Genomic DNA, 20,508 nt, shown 5'->3' with positions numbered 1-20,508 from the left:
GTAGCAAGCCAACCCACTGCAGTACAAAGTGGAAGTAAAAATAAATTACAGAACTGCCCAGTCTGATAATGGACAAAAGAAAATCAACACAGAGGAAAGCTTACTGGAGAAAAGAATCTGCACAACTAGGTGAAATACATACTAGGCCATTTCAGAGCAGCATGCTCAGATCACAGAATTTGCTGCTTGCAGCAGGCAGGTAATACACGTACATGTATTTTCTGAGACTGGTGACTAGCTGACAAAATATTATCTTCTCACAATTCTCCAACACAGAGTTAATAAAATCTTCTATAAAACCTGTGCTCACTTTATAACCAAGAAAAAAGCATTTTGATACAGTTAACAATTGTAGCAAAAAGATTAAATCTGTAGATTTGGACATGCTTTCTTTATATCCATATCTTCCCCAAAATGCCTTCCTTTCCTCACCAGAAGGATGGGCAACCTCCCTCTAGATTTGTACAACTACAGTTTATTAGGCAGTCTCAAATCAAAAGATGGAATTCTATTTCTCAGTGCCCAATTAAAACATGGATATGAATTTTATGGAAAATATTTTAGAAGTACTTCATACATATAAAAATGAAGTATCCCAAAAGCATTGCTATCCCTCAAAAAAAATTTCATCATTATCATCATGACAAAAGAGATAAATCAAACTACTTTTAAGATTAATAGGACACCCAAAAAATTATTCATCTGGAAAACTATTTAAGGTGATTTCAAATAAATTCTACAAAACAGGACACAGTACACATGTGGAATGGTGTCATCCCCCTATTACATAAATCAAATTCCCTGACAAAATAATGTCAGATAGAAGAAAGAATATTTAATTTTTGTTCTTCCAGACACTTTTTTCTGATAAATGCTTATTACCATAGAATCACCAAATCATTTATGTTGGAAAAGACCTTTAAGATCATCAAGTCCAATCATTAACCTAACCCTGCCAAGTCCACCACTGAACCATGTCCCGAACCGCCACATCTACACCTCTTTTAAATATCTCCAGGGGTGGTGACTAAACCACTTCCCTGAGCTGCCTGTTCTAATGCTTGACAACCTTTTGAGTGAAGAAATTTTTCCTAATATCCAATATAAACCTCCCCTGGTGCAACTTAGGAGTATTTCCTATTGTCCTATTGCTTGATGCTTGGATTTTCATTTTGTTTTAAAGATTTCTTAACAATCACTTTTTCAAAGCAATTGAGAAAAAAAAATCCAGTGCTGATACTTCAGAAGACTAATCCTTGGTTTGATATGTGGTTATCTGTACTATTTAACTACACACACACACATAAAATAAACCTTCTGTAGCATAGAGACCTAGCACTATGATTTCCATATGACTAATATGACATTTCTATGCAATCATCTCGTTATGACAAATTATTTTTGTAAAATGTTTGTGACATAAGAGAACTGTAATAGGTTTTAATTATTATTTTGTTAAAGGAAGATTATGAAGGTGTGTCAAATTTTCTGATTATTAACTTTGCATGGCATTTCTAAAGTCTTATAATCTTCCTCTACCTTTGGCTAAACAATGCTTTTTAAAAACCCTGTGTATGTCAATATTTTACACAGAAATGCAGTGATACAGTCTGGAATAGAAAACTGCTCCTGTCTCATTTGGGCTGTAGGCTCAAGAAAGTGGAAACTTCCTGTTTAAAGGAGGTTAAAGTTTTCTCACTGGTGGATAACAACAGGCTAGTTTAAGCAGGTTAAATTTACGTTACACTATAATTCTTAAAAAAAAAAAAAGAAGAGAAAACATAGAATCTGTAATCGTTGCAGAATAACAATCTGCAACAAAAACAACTTAGAGATCATGCAGTGCTATTCCTTCCTTTCTGGAGGGCTGAATTTCCTACAGAAAGGTCTAATCAGACTCTATTTGAGAAAGACAGCTGACTCTTGCTTACATAGCAAGATTCTGCAGTCAAGGAGATGTCTCTACCCACTGGGATGGGTCACAGGGTTATCACTGATGAGCTTGAGAGAAATCAGGGGAGCCAAAACACATGCCACCATGCTGAGCCAAAGGAGAGCTAAGGGGGATCAAAGAAGGATCCCAGCCCTCTGACTATAGGAAATGGTATCGAGAAGAAACCTTATCCCTAAGATCTTTAAGATCAGCAAGTCAAAACATGTTAATGATTGACTCAATGATATTAAAGGTCTTTTCCAACCTAAAGAATTCTATGATTCTGTGATTCCCTACTAACAAAAGAGGAAGATTTTGCTTACTCTGCTGTGTCTGCTCAGCCCTTTCCCTGACTCAAGGCTCTGAACCAGCAGAGAAACATCTATGCCTCTCCTGATTTGACTCACTGTAGGTTCACTAAGCACAGATCACAGGGCAAGGAGCAGCCAGCAGGCAGAAGGCCAGATAGTGAGGCAGAAGTGGGGCTGAAAAACAGGACCTCTCCTTATTCATGGGAGTAAGCACTGCTAGATACACCTGGTGAAATCACAGCCTCACTAAGAGCAGAAAGGATCACACTGTTATCTATGTGCTCAGTATGGAAGTGGTTGGTTGGAGAAACACTGAGCCTTCTGCCTCCCTCTTCCTCCTGTAACACATTGCTTGGCAATGCTCATTTGTTTAATTCATTGTTTGTGAGCATAGAAGAAAAGCATGCTGGTGCCAAGATTTAATTTTCTGGGTAGCTGCTAAAAGGCTTAATTCAGTGCTTTTTCAGCAAAAATTCCTGGAAGTCAAACATTCCTCATTGAGTCCAAAACTGCCAAGGCTAAAAGCATGTTTTGCAGGTGGGAGACATTTTACTGCCTTTCTTAACATTTCAGATTTGATACTTCCACAGATGCTTGTATAATAACCTCTTCATCCACACGGGCACTTGTTTGGGAGCATAAAAATTGGTGTTCTTCAAACGGCACATGTACTCATGAATGTAGAAATATAATGATAGTTAAAAGATTTTAAGTGACACTGTGTGCTTCAGAAGCAGAGGAGAAATCTTCCAAAGATACAAACACTTAAACGTAATTTTATGGCCAGACTCCAAACTGTGGTCATGTTTACCTGTTGTTGGATAAGTGGAAAATTATAAGTCCCTGTTTTGTATCACAGGGCAGCTCTAATTGAATACTCTGCAATATATTGTATCTCACATGGACTACAGGAGGGGAGAATAGGAAACAGAGCAGGAGGAATTAAAGCAGGCTAAATAACATTCCTTTAAACACAGTTCTCCAGCACTTTGTACTCTATGTTGTGGTTCAAAAACGCTGTCAAGGAACTTTTTTTCCCTGTGATGCATATAAGCAAAATAATCTTGGTAATTTATCATGGCAACTCAGAAAATGTTGGGAAATTGTATTCGGGCTAAAGTGTCTAGTAAGAACATGCCTCCATCAGTAATGCAGCTACTCAAGAAACAAACAGCTCCCTCTACTCCCCTAATGTAATTTTACATGTTCCATGTAATTTCAAGAAACAGATGCACCTTCTAGAACAATTTTACTCTTTGAAAAGTGACCATCTTGCTCAGGCAGCTAAATACCAATCAGTAGATCTTGACAAGGTAATTTTTTTGGTACTTTTTAAATTTCACTTTTTGTTTATTTGTTTTTTATTTTCTCTCTCAACTCAAACTAGGTCCAGACAGGTGGAATACAGACATGTGGGATGCATAGCTCCTATGTACTGCAGTTGTTTTCTCTCTTGCTATGATATTAACTAGAAGGACTTCTCCAAAGAGTTGTAAGAGGTATTTTAGTTCACCTCAGTCACATCCACAGGATCCAGGGGGACGTTTTTTTGTTATTTTCTCATTTGAATTTTTTTTTTTTACATTTTCCTTAAAAGCTTTCCGTTGCACAAATGCAATACATTGCCAGATATCTCAGTTGTTGAAACTGTCATTCCTTCTGTCATCTACAGAGCTAGAAAAGTCAAACTTAGGTCTCATTGCTATCACACAAGATATTTAAGTCTGGGTAATTAAGAGCTGTAGGGAAAACAAATTGTATAAAGAATTCTATTTTTTTTCTCTGGTTTTACTCACAGGGAAAGGATAGCAGACTTCTTTTGGAAATAAATTAGTTTTTCTGGAGTTGAGGAGAATGTTGTTGTGTATAAACTCATCACTGAAATACAGTCCTCTACACCATCCCTGGCTTGTTTGCAAGGCAGGACGTCAAGTTCTCAGTCGAAAGAAAAATCATGCACATTCTTGTTCCTTTATTCATTGTAAATTCTCAGTGAAAAAAAATCAACCCTGCTAGCCTTCTAAACAGGTTTAGACAGCATAGTAAAATTCTAAATTTGCAGCACTGGAGAGCTATGAAATCACTTAGATTCCTGAATTTACATCAGAAGATCCTGATCCTGTGTATTGGGTTTGCTTGGCAAGGTTTTGGTAGTGGTGGGAGGGGACTACAGGGGTGGTTTCTGTGAGAAGCTGCCAAAAGCTTCCCCCATGTCCAACAGAGCCAATGCCAGCCAGCTTCAAGACGAACCTGCTGCTGGCCAAGGCTGAGCCCAGCAGTGACAGTGGTAGCACCTCTAGGATAACAGATGTAAGAAGGGGTAAAAAAACCCCCAAACCTACAGAAGAACAGCAGAGAGGACTGAGAATATACACTCTGCAGACACCAAGGTCAGTGGAGAAGGAGGGAGAGAAGGCGATCCAGGCATCAAAGCAGGTTTGTTGGCAGGACTTGTAACCCTGTGTGAGGGACCCATGCTTGAGCAGGGGAAGAGTGTAAGCAGTCCTTTCCTTGTGTAAGGAAGAGGTAGTGAATTTCAGTCCCAAAGGGAAGGGAATGGAGGGGGGGGGGTGTATTTTTAAGATTTGGGTTTATTTCTCATTACCATACTCTGATTTGATAATAAACTAATTTCCCCAAGTCAAGTCTGTCTTGCCTGTGATAGTAATTGGTGAGTGATCTCTTCCTGTCCTTATCTCGGCCCACCAGCCTTTCATTATGTTTTTTTCCCCTGCCCAGCTGAGAGGGAGAATGATAGTGCAGATTTGGTGGGCGTTTGTTGCCCAGCCAGGGTCAGCCCCTGACAGTACCATCAAATTCTTGATGCCTGCTTAAGATACAGCTCCACAGCACCTTAAGCTGACCTAAGATGCAGTGCAGTCTCACCAACAATCAGACGTTCTCTCTAATGTCCTTTTTTGTTGCTGGTTTCAGAAGATAACCAGATAAAAACCATTTAAAAGGAAAATTTGGGGTTTTTTTTGCCAAATGAATTTCCTGAACTGATTTGTTACCACATCACAAATGTTGGTTCCTCTGCTTGACAGAGGACAAGACCATGTGGCCAGAACGCACAACTACTCAGGCCTGGATTTAGACTATTGTCAGCATTATAGTACACATATGTTTAATCTGGATTTAACAAAGTAAATCTGGGTACTAAATGCAGTCCAGCTTCAACAACATGAAGATTTGTGTCTGCTTATTTCCTCAGAGGGGAAGTACCTAAGAGTGAGAGGCAAGAAATTAAGTTCTAAAAGGATTAGTCTTTTATTTCACATCTGCATTCACGACCTTGGAACAGAAAACAGCAATGCATTAATGAAAGCTGCAGATGACGAGCTATATAAATCAAAGACATAAACATGGTACCTACATACAAAGCCAACTGATTTTGAAAAGGGCAAGAACAAGTATGGGATGGCACTTAGCTACACAAAATGCAAAGTTAAATGCTAGAGACATCTATTAATTAGTCCTAATTACATGTGTGATCTCTTAGAGGCTGGAGGATGAAAAAGCTGTGAGATCACTAACGGATTACAAAATGTGCATGAGCCACCAATTTGATACAATTATGAAAGGCAGACACAGTAACATAAATGTAGGAGATATAGGGAAATATTAATGCCATTGTACAAGCTGCTAGTGAATTTCTTCTCCTTGTTCTTTTTTGATATTTTTTCAGTTTTGTCTATGGTCAGATAAGAACAGCACAAGGGTGAAAAGCTGGATTTCATGCCTGGGCACCAAGCCAGTCCTTAGGTAAAAAATTACAAAGCAAACATTCAAAACGCTTTGCCATGACCAGTCTGTCAAGCAGTATGTGATAATAAGCACCTCAGTCTGTAGTGAAAGCTGTCCTTCCTGTGGACAGGAGAGACTGGAGAAGATATGAAAGCAGTCTGGCAAAGTATTTTCTACAGTGCTAATACTGACATACCCATAGCTGGAAACTTGGTCATCATCTGTCTTAAGGGATGAAAAAGCTTTAAAGACAAAAATTACTTTGCAGTTCCATGCCACTTTTTTATTAGAGTTTAAGAGAAATTGGCTTGTCAAAAGTCAGGGACAAACAAAACAGGAATGGGCTGGTTTTCTGCGGAAGATACAAACGGTGTTAAACATTAATGGGGTGAGAATTAGTGTTTGCATCCATCTTGCCTTGCATAACTTCAACGAGCACCCACAGAACATTTTGGTTTGAGAGCAATACAGAATCATTATGGTTGGAAGGGATCCCTGGAGATCATCCAGTCCAACCCCTCTACCAAGGGGCAGAGTCACCTAGAGCAGGTGACACAGGAACACATCCAGGTGGGTTTTGAATGTCTCCAGAGAGGGCGAATCTGTGACCTCCCTGTGCAGCCTGTTCCAGTGCTTTGCTACCCTCAATGTAAAGGAGTTCTTCCTCATGTTGAGGTGGAACTTTTTGTGTTTTAGTTCATGGCCATTGCTCCTCGTCCTGTCGCTGGGTATCAGTGAAGAGTGTGGAACCATTCTCTTGGCAGCCACCATAACTTATATGCGTTAATGAGATCCCCTCTCAGTCATCTCTAGACTACACAGGCCCAGCTCCGCAGTTTCTCCTCATATGGGAGATGCTTCAAACCCCTCATCATTTTTGTTATCCTCCGCGGGACCCTCTCCAAGAGCTCCGTGTCTCTCGTGTACTGAGGAGTCTGGATCTGGACACAACCCCCCAGATGTGGCCTCTGGTAACCAAACCCGACGGAGAACCATTCCCCTCACCCCCATTACATACAGACACGTGCAGCCAGAGCCGCCAAGCCCGTAATTGCCCCCACTCCCACCCGCCCCGTCCCTCTCTCTCCCGCCCCCTCTGCCCCCGGCCGTCCCTGCACACACCCACGGAAACGCCCGGGAACCGGCGCCTGGGTCCTACCTCGGCCGCGGACAGCCGGAGCCAATGCCTCATTAGAAATCTTCCCCGCCTCTCACCGGCGCTCCTCGCCCGCCCCTCAGCCTCTCCCTCTCCCGTTTCCAGTGAGGCGGCGAGGCAGAACACCTCCGCCTCCTGCGCCGTAGAGGGTCGGCGGGGCATGTTTGCCTTCCTTTTATGATCAGGCGTGCTGCGGGCAGCCCAGGGTGAGCGTAGGCCCCGGAGCGGCGCTGACGTGTCGGTGGAGCGGCGGCGGTGCCGGGAGCGCCATGTGAGTGAGGGACGGGGGAACAGGGGGGAGCCAGCGCGGGTCCCGAGCCCCCTCACACATCCCTAAACCCTGCTTTCTTCACAGGTCGAAGGTTACCTTTAAAGTGACGCTCACCTCGGACCCCCGGCTACCCTACAAAGTGTGAGTGCTGGGCCGGGCCGGTGCCGCTGCGGGCGAGGGGGAGGTGAAAACGGGGGGCAGCGCGAACGTAGACGGCTTCTAATGACCATCCCGGCAGGGCATTCCGCCGGCGGGAACGGCGTTTGTCTCCCTCCGTATGGAAGGACGGGTGCTGTCCCGTGGTTAACTCGCCTTTCAGGGCTGTCCCGCTTTGTCTCAGTCACAGAATCATTGAGGTTGGAAAAGACCTCTGAGATCATCGTGTCCAACCTATGACCGATCACCATCATGTCAACTAGACCATTGCACTAAGACGTCCAAACTCTCCTTAAACATCTTCAGGGACGGTGACTCCACCACCTCCCTGGGCAGCCTGTTCCAATGCCTGACAGCTCTTTGCGTGAAGAAATTCTTCTCGATGTCCAACCTGAACCTCCCCTGGCAGACCTTGAGGCCATGTCTTCTCGTCCTGGAGAGGACATTGCTACGGAGCTTAATGCTGCACCTCCTGAGAGCTCCCACAGCTGCTGAAACTCCTACGTTTTCCCACTTTCTGCTAAAAATGCTTCTTTTGAAGCATCTCACACCCACCAGGGTCCTCTTCTCCACTTAAATAGTGCTTGCACAGCTTTGGCAAGAGCACAGCCACTGGTAAAAGTGAAGTTGCAATTAGCAGTTTAATAGCAGATAAAATTGCCTTTTGTTTTGTCTGGGCAGTCATGTATTTACTTGCATTGCAATTTCAGGTTAAGTGTGCCTGAAAGCACGCCTTTCACTGCCGTCCTGAAGTTCGCTGCAGAAGAAGTAAGTAGAGAGCAATGATGTTTTTTAACATTTTGAAAATTCTTGAAACAAGCCTTTTTAGTGGCAAAATACAATGGTTAATTCAGCACAAAAAACACTGCAGTTGGTTATGGATGGGCACAAGCTTTCCTGGCCTCTGGGGGCTTGCCAAAGTTTTCAGAATCCTAAGCTCAGTGATTCTTCGCAATTTACACTTCAGCAGCAGACATTGACACGCTTCCTGTTCTTCTTTGCAATTAAATTAAACTGTTTTATATCAGTGATGTAAAAATTCAGGACAGTGAAGAGAATTAAAAAATACTGCTATTGAATACTTAATACTAAAAATTGCTTATGTAGAATATCCATGAAATTCTTTGGAATTATTCAGGAAATTCTTACACTCTTTTCACATTCAGTTCCAGTAACCTCTGACTTTGGATGACATACGGTGCTTGATTGTAGAAAATATTGAGATTAGATATGGGCTAGATTCAAAAAACTCACCTAAGGGAATAACATGTTCTTTGGCTTCTGGGTGTTAGATCTTTCACATGGAATCCTAAACCATTAGGTGTGTAAATTGCCCATGTAACATATTTGAAGAGATGCATCATGTTGTTTCAGATTCAGCATGTGAAGATTAGGAGACATTCACTGGGTGTAAACAGTAAAATCGAGTGCTCAAAAGCATGATGGGTTCTCTTCATCTAATCAGCAAAAGATTCAGCTGAGAGTCTGTTCTTGGAATTCCCCTTCTGTCTTTTTAAGAAAACCTGAGAAATCTTGGGTTATTGAAAACTTCATCTGTTTAAGCACTGGAATTGTAATAAAATAGTTAGGAAGGGTAATGGACTCCATGTCGTGAGTCTCCTTATGCTGTTACTGTTATACTGCTATACGACAGCTTGTGAGGGTAGGTTGTGGATTGTTTTTGTTGTGAATTTACTTGAAGAGAACGTTATACAGAATATTACATGCTGTTAAAGATATTTGATCATTTAACTTGCTTTCTTTTCCCCAGTTATTTTTATTCTGAACTAATACAACTGTGCCTGCACAATCCATACACAGAGACCTAGACTGAAAAGTCTAATAAACGAGTATGAGGGACCTGGAACAATTGGGATTGGAACTGAGTAGTCAGACATACTGAGAGGGAGAGTCCACTTTTGGTGGGAAAGATGCCATTGAACCTGTTAGCATTACCTACTTGTGGAACCACAATGTTAGTTGGTCCTAGGGTTATCTGAGAAATGGATTTAGAGAAGGATTATTTAGTTAAATATTCACATTTAGCAAACCATTATTTTAATTGTTGTGAGTATTCTGAGTATTCATGGGAGTTTTGCTGTTTGACCTCAGGCCACTCTGGATTGGCACTGAAGCTTTTTGCATCTCTATGAGGCCAGGCAAAACAAAGTGCTTTTTAAACAGAGAGTAAAAAAGACTGTCTAGGCCCTTCCCCAGGAATGAAGTTCCTTTGTGAATCAGCATTGAAAAAAATGAGATCATTTTCGTGTTATATGAATGGGGTTTTTTTGCCTTGAATTGTGTAAACAATTCAAAAACTTATGCAGGTTGTTGTGACTCAGGTACCAGTTTCACAGTACCTTGTATGAAACATATGTGGAAAAGATCAAAATGTGAGCAAAATTGTTGATCTCCAGGGGAAGTGCGTTATCCTCTCAGTGACTAAAGCTCTTAGGGCAGAGAAGGATTTACATTCTGGCTAATAAGCCTTCCAAGTTTCTGCTGAGACATCTTTCATAGTGCTAAAGTTTGGCCAGATCAAAACCAGAATATCCCTGGAACAGTAGAACTGTAGCTGTGATGTAGAAGGATCATCTTATATATCAAGTGTCAGTCACAGTGCTTTGTCAAAGGTTAGTTTTTCCAAGTAAAAATTTCTGAATTACTTTCATTGTACAAAACATGTTCCTTCACTTTTTGTTTCTTGGAAATAACTGAATCACAGAACAGGGGTTTTTTATGTCATTTCTAGTACATTATATAACATGTGGAAGTTCATGGTACACCATTCAGGATTGGCAGAGCTAAAAGTGAAAGAAAAATGGATCATTAAATGGGGACACACAGTCATTTGTACCAGACTAGCCATTCCCACAATATACATTTGGCAGTGAGAAATTGGATAATGCAAATTGAACTTTTTCCTTAGTTTTTATTTTCTGTTTGTCCTACAGACTATATATAAAAAACATAAATTGAAATGTAGAATATTAGAAACGTTGTTTTAAGTCTTTATTTATGTATAGTCCTTTACAGGGTTATCACAGTTTATTGTGACAGTGTTAATGTTCTCATTTACAATGTGAGGTCTCTATTGGGGTTTTTTTCCTTCATTTGTTAAGGCTACTTGGTACATGTCTCACGTGTACATTTGCACAACACTTATTAAAAAAACTCCATTACGTTTGTGGAATTATTACTAAAATAGTCATCCATTTCCATTAAACAAAGTTAGCTGTATCTATAAATCTGAAGGAACTCTTTTCTCATTTTTTGTACCTGAACCAGCTAAAATTATAGTTTGATATTCCCTATATACTTTCTGCCTTAGCTATGTCTCTTATGCTATTTTGTCCTACTCTTATTTCCTTTAGTTCAAAGTTCCTGCAGCGACAAGTGCCATTATAACAAACGGTAAGAATATAGTTTATATATTTTTTTAATGGTATTTGTATTGAAATTTCAGTGAAAAGATATTGATAAAAGCAATAGTGTCTCATATTTCACAACCTCTACAGACTGCAAATTGAATATAATAATATTTTAGCATTATTTAAATTTCTTATGCATGGGATGAAGATACTAAACCACTAATTCAGTTTTGTCCAAATATATAGTTTGGATTTTTCTGTGCTGAAGGTTTTTTGTTAGCTCCCATGAAAAGACTGGTTTTGATTGTAGGAAATAGCTGCATGAAGACTTAATGTAATAGTTATATCTTGTTGGTGTATTTTTTGAGCTACAAGTTTAATGTAGTAAATTGTAATATGTTTATCTGTTTCATCTTCTCCTTTTTTTTCTTTTTTTTTTTTTCTAGATGGTATAGGAATAAACCCTGCACAGACAGCAGGTAATACTGTGTATGAATCTCAGTATTATGTAGTTCAAATTAGTTGTAGCTTAATCCTGCAAAGTAAATGTATTTAGGATTACTGGACTCCTGAATGAAAGCATCTATATGGTAATTCATCATTCTTACAGCTGTGCATATTTAATTCACATCTCCAGTTGATTTGCTTTACCTCTCCTAAGCTCTAAAAATGCTGAGGAATTATTCAGTAGTAGTATAAGACAGCATCTCATAACCAAGGAGCAGGTAAATCTAAAGCATCTAGAAGCAAAATGTTGTCATCACAGTCTTAATTTGCAAATCTAAAATTAGGCACATGGATTATTTTTTTTTAACATAGACAATGCTATTGCCCTGACAATGCTGTGTGATATTGCCTTTAACTGGAAAAAAAAGAAACATCCCACAACAAAATCAAGGCAAAAAAACCCCCCAAACAAACCAACCAAAAAACAGCCTACACTAAATCCAAGACCCAATTCCTACTCAGTTTACAAATAAACATATATAATTTACATAGAATCTTATGTTCAGCCATATTAATTGGCATCTCAGAATAAAACATACCTTTGTTTTCCTTCTTTTATTTTTTTCATCTTTTAAAGTTCTTGTATATTAAACAGTTACTTTAGTCTTCAGAAACTTCCCAAAATAAGGTATGCAGGAATAAAATTATAGTAATCCTTGGGGATTACTTTCAGAAGTTTTGTACTGTTCCACTGTCTCCCCGCGTTTTTGAATAAAGTGCTCAACTATGACTTTCATTCTTCCTACATGATTTCATGGAGCAGAGGAAATGAAAGCTGAAAAGGCTGGGCTTAGCGCTTAATTCCTGTATTGATTTCAATTTTAAATCCTTGATAGTTCAGGGAATAGTATGCCATAACTTTAATTAATAAAACCACCATGATATTAATAATGAAAACAGACTGAGAGGTGGGTGAACTGTCTTCAGGAGATGCAGCTGCAGCCTGTTGTAAAGTGCTGAGAGTTTTATGATGGCCATTGTAATACAGATGCTTTTCATCTACAGTATGAAGATTATTAAGCAGTTCTCTGGTTTGCTGGTGGGACAGGTTTGTATTCAGTGGGTTTCATAGATCTTGGTCTTGGCAGATTTATAGAAATGGTCTTGGCAGATCTCTAAAAACAGATTGTCTTCTGATAACACGTTCTTTTGAAATGATTTTCAAATTCTCGTTATGTTGAATATAAAGAATGGTCATGGTCCTGAGGTTGAAAAAGGGTAGCTTTGTTTTAATATACAAACAACTTGAACAGGTGTCAAATGTCTTAGTCTTATTTACGAGAGCACTCTACATCCCTGGAGTGGGGTGCTTAGGAGAGAAATAAAATTATTCTGTTTTTACAAGTTAATCCAAAGTTGAACAAGAATAGGTAGATATTGTTAAAACCTGATATTGTAGAATGACATATAGTCTATTTTTTGCAGTAGCAGTATGAAGTAAAAAAAATGTTCCATATAGTAATTAAATAATGCATCGCTTTTAGCAATGTGACTTCATTTTCAAGTGTTACATTTAATAGAAGAAAACAGCAACCTGAATTAGAGTCCTGAATACGTGCAGAAAATATTCTAGGCATCTAAGTATTAAACACTTCTAATTTTCATATTATGTCTTCTTGATAAGACTAATATGATTAAGAAAATGCCATAATAAATATGAAATTCAAGGGGTGTTAGTGCTAAAATGAGACTGACTTATGCTTGGATATTTGGAGAGCCTTCCTAAAAGTAAAGTATGGTTGAAGTTCTGAAGCTAAAATCCATTACGGACTGAACCAAGGACAGAAGTAAAAATGAATGAATGCATGACTGACTTCAAGATGAAAAAATAATGGAGGAGTACAACTTCATTTTCTGGTCTTGAAATTATTATGGCATATAAGTGAAAACAGACATTCAGGTGTGGATGTGCAAAGTTTGAAAGGCTGCACCTTGCAAGGTCTGGCATTTTTACTTAAAAGTAAGAAGTTCTTTGGAGTAAGAAGCACAAGACAAAATTCTATGGAAATATGAGAAATTTATTTTTGCTATATTAGAGGAATTACTTTGAAGATGTTAAACACTGACCTAACATTGTTATCCTTTAAATGTGTATGCTTTTTGAGGTAAGGTTGTGTTTTCTAGGTTAGTAACAAGTTCTGTTTTCTGTGTTTGTTTAGGAAATGTATTTCTAAAGCATGGGTCAGATCTACGGCTTATTCCCAGGGATCGAGTTGGGAGTTCATAACATCTCCTGAAAGCTGTGCAATAAGTGACATTTCTGTGTGGCAGAGGTCTATTTATTTTGGAACTCCAAAATGCAACTAGTGAATTGAACTTTTCTAAAGCTAGCAAAAATGACTTCCTAGGACTTGGTTTGGTTTTGTTTGGGTTTTTTTTGAAACAGATATAAAGTTTCATTTTCTTATTAAATTTTATTAACTTATGTGCTGATTCTTCCCTGACTAGTAGAAGAATGGGCTGATTTCATGTTTTGTTGCTGTAAGAAAGATGGACTTGACTGTAGGTGTTACTGACACCACAAGGGTAAATCACAGCCACCATCAATTGATATCTAAAATACTGGATATTGTTGAGCCTACTCTGTGAAGGGGGAAATGATTTTGCTACAAAGAAATTATTCCTACTGAGTGCTAAAAGTTTTTTTTTCCTGTATTTTTTTTCTAAATTTACTTCCATGTTTAGAGGAACAGCTTTCACCTGGTTCAAGTATTAAGCTCCAGTAGAAGGGAAATTTCAGGAGTTTATTACTCAAATAAGTAAATAGCTGCCAAATGTTCCAAAGTAATTTTAAGATTTAATTGCTAAAAGTATTTTGGATAAAGGAGAAAACAGATGTTTCTGTGTCTTAAAACATTTGATGTCATTTGATGTACTGTGAAGTAAAATTAAACACAGTTTCAGAGAATTTATGAGACCTGGTCTCCTCACATGAAGTGCCATCAGCTGAGAAGGATTGCAGTGTAATTTGGGCATTTGTGCTGGTCAAATATGTCATCACATTCCTTTTTCAGTAAACTAATACTGATTGTTTCCACAAGTCTCGTTTTGTTACTGGCTGTTACATGGGAAACAGCATAGAATTCACTGAAATGTTTGTGTTCGGATTATAAATCGTCAGGTGTAAACTATCAGTTATATATTTTAAGTAGAGAAATTGCTGCTTTTCTCAAACTAGTTATCTACCCTATGTTTTAATGTATTTGGCAAAATCTTACCATATTGCATTTTTGTTTCTCTACTGAGTGGAACAGAAATTGCAATGGGCAATGTAGTGCTTGCTTAAATGAGTACTGTCACAAATACAACTGTCCTGTTCAATAATCGTGCTCTGGAAAGATGTTCAGACAATGTGTCAAAAAAACCAGAAGTACAAAATGACCTTCTGAGTGGGTGTAAACTGAGTATATAGAGAAAAACTCTTCAGAAATAAATATTTGACTATAAACTTCTTCCAAATCAAGAGAAATTGTAAAATTCTGTATTTTTATTTTAATAAACAATTATATGAAACAAATGCAAACATTGCTTCTCTCATATTCTTAATTAGATTTTGACAATAATTAAAAACTCTTCCCTTTAACATTCTGATCAACGTGCTGTGAGATTCATTTCAAGCCAAAAGACTATTATGCAGAATTCTACAGAATGCCACCCCTGAAAGGCAGAATACATACTTTATGTTAATTTAATGCCACAATGTAATTAGGATGAGCCAAATTAATTGCTTGTAATTTTTGGCTACAAATATCTCGACTGAATGCCTGAAAAGCACCTGGTACTGGAATATAACAAACAGGAATCTTTTTTTTCTGTCTAAAGATGCAATGTAGTTTTTCAAAGATCATCATGGTTAAATGCATTTTGAACATAAGATGTTCTGATGTTTATATAATTGAGGGTTATATGAAAATTATTTCAGTTGCTGGCTAACATTTCTTACCACTGTTACTTAGCTCATAACACAGCATAAAGTATTTGACATGCTGCATTGCAAGTCTGCTTATATAACATGCTAAGGATTTGTTCATTTGGAAAAATAACTGGTCTCTTTAGTACTCTGTTCACAACACTTTTGTCATAATATGGTTTCTTAACTCTGAATGTGGCTTCTCTGTTTGGTAAAGAGACTTGATTCCAGTGCTAAAACATATACAGCAGATATCTGCAAGTTGATTTAACCTGTGCAAGTTCACTTTGTTAAGTCATGTCTGACATGGTTGTATAGGGAACTTTAGGTTAAGAACCAGACTTTGTAGGGCTTGGGAGTTGTTAGAAGATTGTGTAAAATGCTATGCTTTCAGACTTGTACTGGTTTGTCTTACCATACTTTATGGCAAACTTTGGAAATCAGCTCTACCTGGAGTTTGTATTGTCTGGCTCTGGTTATAACTTGACTGGTGTTAAATGCAGGACTAAAACATAGAAGTTTTATTTTGATAGAATTTGAAGATATGGAAATTTTTCAGGAAGGGAAGCACAATGATCTGATGAAGTATAGAAGCACTGGAGAAGTTAGGAAATGGCCCTGATAATAGTTCTGTCAGTAAAATGCTTTCTTCCTTGTGTTCTTGTCACAAAATCCACCTTTATTCCGTGTTTGAGATGAAAAGGCCATTTTCCTTTCTTATTGCTACTTAATAATAATCATAAAAATTGTTGACAGCAGGTCTCAAAAGTTGAGGATTTTTATTCTTCATGTTTAGTTTGATGGTGAAAACCCAGCTCCTGCTGCTGCTGCTCCAGTGATACAAGGAGCAGTCAGAGCAAGAGAAGGAGCTGTGCCAGTGGGACTGCACGATTTGAGTGAATTCTGAGAGTGCTGGGGCACAGCAGTCCTTTGTATGGCAGCGTGCGGGTGGCCTTCAAACAGAGCATTTTAATGGGGCAGTGGAAAAGACGAAATCCTGCAGTCATCCTAGCTGTAGGGGTACCATTTCAGTGATTCTAGCAGGAGTGCAAAGCTCCAGCGGGGTAAAATTCAGCCCGTGCAATACACAGTGTTCGGAGTTGAATACAGTATACTCAATGGCACATCTCAGTAGTGAGTTTCATCCACTGATGGAAGGCAAATACTGGGGAGTATTCACAAAGGCAAGAGTGATCTTTTTGAGGCTAAGCTCTGCAGGCTGTTCCTGAAGTTAACAGAAGTGACAGTCCTCCAGAGAGATTCAGAGGAGCTAAATGAATCTTCTGTTCTGAATCGCTTTCTGGCGAAGCCTTTATCTCTATTGACTAGAGAGCCACTGAGGAGTTAGTCTGCAGGGGCTAATGTTAAGCCTTGTGAATACCTTCCCCAACAGGTACTTCCCCCTTCCTTCAATATTATGTTATGTACCTTACTTGCCATTGTTTTAGCTTGATGTTTAACACATGATACAAAGTTCCCAGGGACTTGTTCAAAATTACAAGAACTTTTTTGCATGAAAACAAAACTGCTTTTTGATGTAATATAATTAGTTGCATGCAATTTTTTTTCCTTTTACAGTAGGTTCAGCACCCTTGGTGGTAATGTGAAGAAGACTCGTAGTTCTTTACAGAAAGCTTTGCCAGGTTAAAATTAGTTCTGTTTACAAACAAAGAAGAGAATGTGTGTACTGAAGAAGAAAACAGAAGATTCTGCTACTTCATCTTTTCAGAGTATAGATTTGGTCTCCTTTATCTCTCTGAAGTGGTTAAATGTTCCTGGAAAGCAGATTTTAAAGAGTTTGGAATGCATACAAATAGCCATTAATAGAAGGACCAGGTGCAGGTGTTCCTGTTTACTACTGTGAAGAAAATCCTGAGGCTGTCAGTGGGAGCTGTCAGTGTCTTTCACTGCTGAGAAATATCAGATGTGGTGTGTAAGAACTATACCAACAACCTTAGGGGCTTTTTGTCATTTTAATGGAGAAAATCGTGCTTTGAACAATAGATAAGTTTGTCCTACAATCAGGTTCTGTTTACAGACCTTGAAAGTATTTGATGAAAGTGAGATCACTGTCCACAATCTCTTTCAATGCTCATGAGATTTGACAAGAAGTAAGTCTGGAACAGTCTGGCCATTAAAAAAAGATTCTGGGTTTGTCCCTGTGCAGTTCCGTCTCTAAAGTGAAATGCAGCATCTTTATCTTCAGAAGACTTGGCTGTGACAAAAATTCATTGCTCTCTGATGAAAAACTTTTGGTTTGGGTTGGAAGGGACCTTAAAGATCATTTAGTTCCAACTCTCCTGCCATGGGCAGGAACACCTTCCACTAGCCAGGCTGCTCTCAGCCATTTTGTAAGTTACATTTTTTATGTTTACCTTGAAAACAAAAAGACAATGTTGGATGTAGCTAATCAGCTAATGTTTATTGCAGTAGCTTTGTAAACCACATTCTCTTTGCATGGGCAGTGGAGGGAATAAATAACATTGCTACTGTAATAAAGTTCCTTCAGAAGATTCATGTTGCTTGAAAAATGACCATCTTTAAATTCATTTTTACATTGACGTTTCCTGTCAGCAGTAGAGATTTAGCAGTAGAGACCCATTAATTTGTGGCAGGGTTCTGTTCTATTGCTGTGGGCTCTTGAATAGTGTGCAAATAATACTGGCTAACAGTAACAGTAGCCAGGCATCTTTACCACCAGCACGAATAGTGAAAGTTTGTGCAAGCACTTGGTGTCAGTAAGCACCACCCTTGCAGAGCAGCTTATTAGTACAGGGACAAGGGCACGACACATCTTGCCAACAGTACACTAGTCAATGTGATCCATTATTAATGACAACGGAATTCAAACGGTCCTATTATTTATGTCAGGTTCATTTAATTCCCACTTCTTGACTAAATGCTGTTCCAGACGAATACGTGTGTAGCACAAAGTATGTGTGTCCGGAGTGAGCTCAGGTAGGGATCGTTCTTATTTCATGACTGTTTTGGACAGCTCCAACTCTCTCCAAGATGGATGTGTTCCGAAGTGGGGTTGCAGGACAGTCAGTTCATTATGGCCTCACATCCAGGAATCTGTCATTTAAAAGTTGGTCTGAAGTTTACACATCTCATTTATATTTGTCATCCTGTGGCCGTGGAAATTTAAGGTGGAGATCTTCCATTGATTTTCAGCCTTTAGGGTCAGGGATTGCTGAAAATTTAAGCGCCATATCTAAACATCTGCAAATGACAGGAAAGCAATTTTAACCATGTGCTTTTGTGAATTAGCCTGTGACTTCTAAATTTCTTCTGTCCTACTGACTTGCCAGAGGAACTTAATAACGTCGGAAAATTTTGCAGCCACAGAAGATGTTAAGGGGGGGTAAAAAAAGAAATCTAGAGGATCTTAAAAATGAGAGTAGTTGGGTACTGCAGGGGCTGATGAAACCTGACATCCTGTTTTGTTCTTTCAAAATTTTCATTGGTGACCACTGCCCTGTGGTAATTCTATTGCCCCGATTCCAAACACTTCCAGTTACAAACTGAGGAGGCAACTCATCTCTGGGCATATCTCAAGAAACATTCTACTACTTTCAGTTCTGACGATTCAGGACAGCCATCTGATATCCATTATACTTCTGTTAGAGACCTCATGTCTTTTGGCATCAGAGTAGTGTAGGCTATTTTATCTCTAAATGATTAAAGTAATGCAGTTTACACTGGGAAAGTCCTCACACCTAAGGAAACATAGCAAATACATAAAGTATCCCTTACTCTAAAAAAAGGTAAAGTTATCAGGTGTTTTTAGCTCTCTGAAATAAAATTAAAAGCAAACCTGTAACTGAAAGTGGCAGCTATCAAAGTATGTGTTCTCTTTTCATATTGTACCTTAAATGCAAATTTTATTTTCGGTTTGAACAGTGAGATCACCTGGAAAATGAAGTCAATTAAATTGCTGCTGTGATATGATTGCATTAATTAATGACCTCAAATGAGAATGGCAAGGAAAGGCTGTAACAGCATCTAGTGTTCATCACAAAATTAAGATGTTTGGAAAGATGTTTTAACTCAGGGTTTGTCTGGTTAGTGGAAATTATTTTAATGAAACTCTTGCAGCTTTTGTCTGAAGATTTGACATTTGATGACGTATAATGCAAAACATATTCCCTCTTATTACTGGTCAAATATTAGCTTTAGTAATGCTTCCCTGGTATAAGTCTTATCTTCAGCATCATACTGCAATTCATGCTTCAGTGTAAAAGCTAAAGGAAGACGAATAATTATTTCCATTATCTAGTGATGGTGGACTGAAGCATCAATTTTGTTCAAAAAAAAGAGAAAGAACAATGAACTGTGAGGTGGCAAATAAGTAGTTATGATATTAATAATATGTATGATCATCTACTTAAGTTCATGGGAACTTTTAGTATGAAAAAATTAAATACTGTTATAAGGATGAGGAAGATTTGCAACTGAAATGCACTGTTTCTGCTTCTTTTTGGGTGCCAAGAAAAATTTCAGCACCATCCCATTTGATTTAATGCAGAAGACTAAGTACAAAGAATTATGATTTCTCTAATACAATAATTTTTCAACTATTTCTATTGTTGGCTTGCATGAATTATATGCATTCTGTATATGTAGAATTTCTAAAGGGATCTTCAAGTATTCTGGAAAATTGGTAGGGATCTGAAGTTGATTGGTCCTGCAATAGTTAAAGAATAAGGCAAGAATAAGTCTGTCTGTCCTAGAAAGTATTTCTACTGATGTGATTCTTTAAAAAGTACTCTCAGTCTCAGGAAGTTTTCTAGTCAAGTGTTTTACTACACTTATATTTACAGTTTTCCCCAAATTCCATTTTAATTTGTGAAAATTAAGACTGCTTCTTCTTCCTTTCCCTGTGTATATCTGGGACAACTGATGGGACCAATTCCTGCAGGTGCCTATTTCTACAGAGTATAGGAGAAGCCTCATCAGCAAGTTTAGGCTAAGTGAACTGCTAGCACAGGTGAGACGAATTCCAGTCAGGAAGGCTTTTACAGAAAACAAGCACGAATCAGCACAGATGGGGAAGATGATGCTTCATGTTCCCTGCAGATCATGGGTTTTATTAGCTTCCTAGCTTCCCACAGTATTACTGGTCATAAACACAGGAGCTTAAGAA

General features: G+C 38.5%; 1 protein-coding gene and 1 long non-coding RNA gene across 2 annotated transcripts in view; one reads left to right on the top strand and one right to left on the bottom strand.

Annotated features, from left to right (window-relative positions):
• Positions 1-7,274, bottom strand: part of LOC120324825 — a 67,742-nt gene extending 60,468 nt beyond the window's left edge. The window contains exon 1 of the long non-coding RNA XR_005566474.1: positions 7,151-7,274. This is a non-coding gene — a long non-coding RNA (uncharacterized LOC120324825). The remainder of the gene's footprint in view (positions 1-7,150) is intronic.
• Positions 7,275-7,277: 3 nt separating this feature from the next.
• UFM1 (ubiquitin fold modifier 1) lies at positions 7,278-14,975 on the top strand. Its single transcript, XM_027729238.2, has 6 exons — positions 7,278-7,418; positions 7,503-7,559; positions 8,285-8,342; positions 10,949-10,988; positions 11,392-11,424; positions 13,612-14,975. Coding segments are annotated over exons 1-6 (258 nt in total). The 5' UTR covers positions 7,278-7,416; the 3' UTR covers positions 13,680-14,975.
• The last annotated feature ends 5,533 nt before the right edge of the window (positions 14,976-20,508 follow it).

Source organism: Pipra filicauda, unplaced genomic scaffold (genome assembly GCF_003945595.2).
Source record: "Pipra filicauda isolate LSUMZ 115617 unplaced genomic scaffold, ASM394559v2 scaffold124_size2119055_pilon, whole genome shotgun sequence".
NCBI lineage: Eukaryota > Metazoa > Chordata > Aves > Passeriformes > Pipridae > Pipra > Pipra filicauda.
This window is presented reverse-complemented; position numbering and strand designations above follow the sequence as displayed.